The sequence below is a fragment of the Arachis duranensis genome, chromosome 9 (genome assembly GCF_000817695.3).
Source record: "Arachis duranensis cultivar V14167 chromosome 9, aradu.V14167.gnm2.J7QH, whole genome shotgun sequence".
Taxonomy (NCBI): domain Eukaryota; kingdom Viridiplantae; phylum Streptophyta; class Magnoliopsida; order Fabales; family Fabaceae; genus Arachis; species Arachis duranensis.
The window spans coordinates 93,100,777-93,104,612 of NC_029780.3; the positions used below are offsets into that span (position 1 = coordinate 93,100,777).

The 3,836-nt window shown below is 38.3% G+C and overlaps 1 protein-coding gene across 1 annotated transcript; it reads right to left on the reverse strand.

The window, feature by feature from the left end:
* Positions 1-730: 730 nt before the first annotated feature.
* Positions 731-2,136, reverse strand: LOC107466218 (uncharacterized). Its single transcript, XM_016085205.2, has 2 exons — positions 1,679-2,136; positions 731-990 (listed from the first exon to the last, which is right to left on the reverse strand). The coding sequence occupies exons 1-2, from the start codon at positions 2,124-2,126 to the stop codon at positions 920-922; spliced, it is 519 nt and encodes a 172-aa protein (XP_015940691.1). The 5' UTR covers positions 2,127-2,136; the 3' UTR covers positions 731-919.
* Positions 2,137-3,836: the final 1,700 nt, after the last annotated feature.

Consider the following 3,836-nt stretch of genomic DNA (forward strand, 5'->3'; position numbering starts at 1 on the left):
AAAACTTGCCCGGTTGTATATTCAAGAGATAGTGCGACTGTATGGAGTACCTTCATCAATTGCTTCCAATTGAGACCCAAGATTTACGTCTAGATTTTGGGAAGCTTTTTAGAAAGCATTTGGAATAGAGCTGCACATGAGTATGGTGTATCATCCCAAACAGATGGACTGTCATAGCGGACAATCCAAACCAAGGTTCTGAAAACCGAACCGATCATCAAACCGCTCTAGTTACTGGTTCACTGGTTTACTGGTTTAACCGGTCCAACCGTAGTTCAACCGGAAAAACCGTTCCATAATAAAATAATAAGTAAATTATAAATAAACATAATAAAATATCTTTCAAATTTAAAACCTTATACAAATTATCACCAACTAAATGTAATTAATCATCAAAATATGCAAAATATGCAAAATAATTGCAGTGCACAAGTTAAAGATAGACAATATTACCTTAATGTAATTGAGTCAAAAAGTAAAACAAAACAAGCTCTTTTAATTCTTTTATGCTTGTAGGCTTTAATATAATCATTAATATAATCATTACCATGTAGAGAAACTTTCCTGAAGGAACCGAGGGATAAGTAATTCGACTCATTCACATCCAGATCATGAATGTTTGGAATCCATATTATGCAAGGAGACATTGCTTTTGCTAATTCGAATTGAAGGGTGATAATTTATGGCAACTAAAATAGGTCCGATTTTTGTCTGAATTGTACAAGATATGATTAACAAGGTTGTCTGAATTGTACAAGATATGATTTACAAGGTTAAATATTGAAGTTAGTTAATCAGACCAAACAAGAATATTTCCCAGTTGTCTCACTGAGTCCAGCCAAATGGAAAAAATATCACTGTGTACTATTGTAATTTTAGATCATATCTTACTTTCTCATCAGGCAGTGAAACAACAGACTCAATTCCAGAAGATGTTGTTATCTTCACCAGCTCCTAATTCCCATTTGAAAGTTGAAGCCAACACTGAACCTTTTGAAATAACGAACTTCAGAAGTAAGGGAAAGAAATAGAAAATTCTAAACTATCCATGTCTTACTAATAATGAGAACAGAAAAACTCAATCTCTTAAACTCAATAATTACATCAGTTATCCAATTAAATAATTGGATCACAGTTATCATAAACTGATTTCAAAGCCTAGAAGCAGAGTGAAATTAAAAACATGAAGCATATAATAAATCAAAAGATCACCAATTGCAATTTTTTTTAAAAAGAACAGAAGTTAAGAACAATGAAAAATGAAGAAAGATTAACATTTTTCAACCCAATTTTAACACAGCTCATCACAATGATTAACAACAACAAAAAGCACTGAAGGAACAGTGAATCAGTAACATGGGCAATGCAAATTTAAAATTTAAAAGTTACCAATTTAAAATCTATCATCAAATACAATCAGTGAGCAAAGCCAATTCAACCAAGCACCGACTGAGCATTCTGTTATGATTTTATGACTGGGAAGCAACAAATTCAGCAACAAATTCAAGTTACAGCAACAAAATTAACATATCTTAGTAAAGTCCAGGTTTATAGCAACATTTAGATCAGCAACAAGGCAAATTTATTGATTAGCAATTTTTTAAGCAACATGCAAATATACAGGGAGAAGGGAAATCTGGAGAAGAGAGAACAGGGAAGAGATGGTGCAGGGACTCACCAACGGTCGACGGCGAGTCAACGACCACCAGAAGGAAGGCGACGACGCAAGGGACAACCCCACGAATTGCTTCTGCCGCCGGCGACGAGACAGGCGAACCATGAGATGCCAGTGACTGAGACGAGACTCGAGTGACACTGGGAGGCAGAATCAAGCAGAGACAACCACGGACGACGAGCAACAACCAACTCGCACAGCTCGAGCACTCACTGGCGGAGGGAGGCGCAAGCAGCCAAGCACAGAGGAGAGAGGCGAGATGCGAGCACACGACGCGGAGGATCCGGCGAGAGGCCCGAGAGTGCGCGACGGAGCTGACGGCGCGACGGAGCGTGATGGCGTTCCCTATGTCTCTCTGAACCTTGATGAGAATGGTGGAGCTGAAGTGTTGAACTATGAAAGTGAAATGAAAGTGCGAAGGGCGAAGGGATGGGATTAGGGATTCAGACATTTAGGGTTCACAAAACACAAAACGGCAGCATTTTGCTGCACAGCTAAAAAACCGGTCGGGTCCCGGTTCGGTTCGACCAATCGGTAACCGGCCGGTTTGCCGGTTCAACGCCGGTTTCCAGATTTAACGATTTTCCTTATTGTTCGAACCGCTTTAGTGTCCGGTTCACGGTTCGACCGGTCGGTTCGAACCGATTTTCAGAACATTGATCCAAACCTTAGAAAATATGTTGAGATGTTGTGTGATGGATCATCAAGAGAATTGGGACAAGTATTTGCCTTTGATTGAGTTTGCCTAGAACAACAACTTTTAGCAAAGTATTGGAATAGTGCCATATGAAGCTCTATATCGACGAAGTGTCAATCACCACTATATTGGTACGATGGAGGGTAAGCTAGTATATTAGGACTAGACTTGGTAGAGGAAACAACTGATCAGATTAAGAAGATCCGTTAAAAAATTCAAGCAGTGCAAAACCAACAAAAGAGCTATGCTATAATAGACGTAAGCCGCTAGAGTTTAGTGAGAGTGACCATGTTTTCCTGAAAGTAACCCCTACTATCGAAACAGGTCGAGCCCTTAGGACTAAGAAGCTTAACCCTCGGTATGTAGAACCCTTCCAGATAGTTAAAAGAGTCGTTCCAGTAGCTAATCAAATAGCCCTTCCCCCTTCTTTATCAAACCTTCAAATAATCCCAACAAAGGCCATGTTTTGTAACCAGATTCAGTACAATTCCGAAGCGACTTGACATATCTAGCATCACTGGTCTAGATCGTGGATAAGAGTGACAAACGGCTGAGAGGCAAATTCTTTGGTTAAACTAGCTTGGGGGCGCGATGAAGAAGCAGAACACACCTGGAAGTTAGAAGATAAGATGAGAACTGATTATCCGTACCTGTTCACAAGTAAAGGAAATTTGAGGGCAAAATTTTTTTTTAAGATGGTAGAATGTAACGTCCTAATTTTTTGTAGCTAAACGACGTTTTGGTTTCCAGTGATTAATTTTATTTAGTTATTTTTGAGCCCTACAAATAAAATAAATGATAATATAATTTTATTATTATGTTATTTATTTATTGTATATGCCATAGTTATAATAAAGTTGAGATAATAATATTATTATTTATTATTTATTATCTTTATCGAGTTTGATATCCGTCGACATAAGTAAATATTAGTACTCTTTGATGAGCTTAGAATTGTTAATGCTCCATCACCTTTTATTACTTGTGTTTTAATATACCCAGTTTTCATAATTATCCGTTTAAGATATTTATAATTTGAATTGCTGACTCAGCAGCTTAAGGAAGTGACACCCAACCCCCCTTGTGACACCTAACCCCCTTTTTCATTAATCATCATCATCATCCATGTATGCTTCACTTTTGGAGAAAAGAAGAGAAAGAGAACCGAGAGAGAGAGGGTGTGAACTCCATGAAACTATGATCTTCGGTGTTCGATTTCTTGAGATCTGTAACTCCCGTAAAAAAATCCAAACTGATTAAAGTGCTTGTATCTTTTTCCTCTTCACGTTGATGTAACTTTTGTTCGGGAGAATTTGACGGTGAAGCTTCTGCCCCTCCATGCATGTTCGGCCAAGTGAGCCCAAAAGCGGAGTAGCCGATCTTTGACGTTTTCTTCTCAGATTTCTCAATCAGAAAATTTCTTCCGTAATTCGGTTGTGAGGACATCGAGCTAGAGGTAGGGTT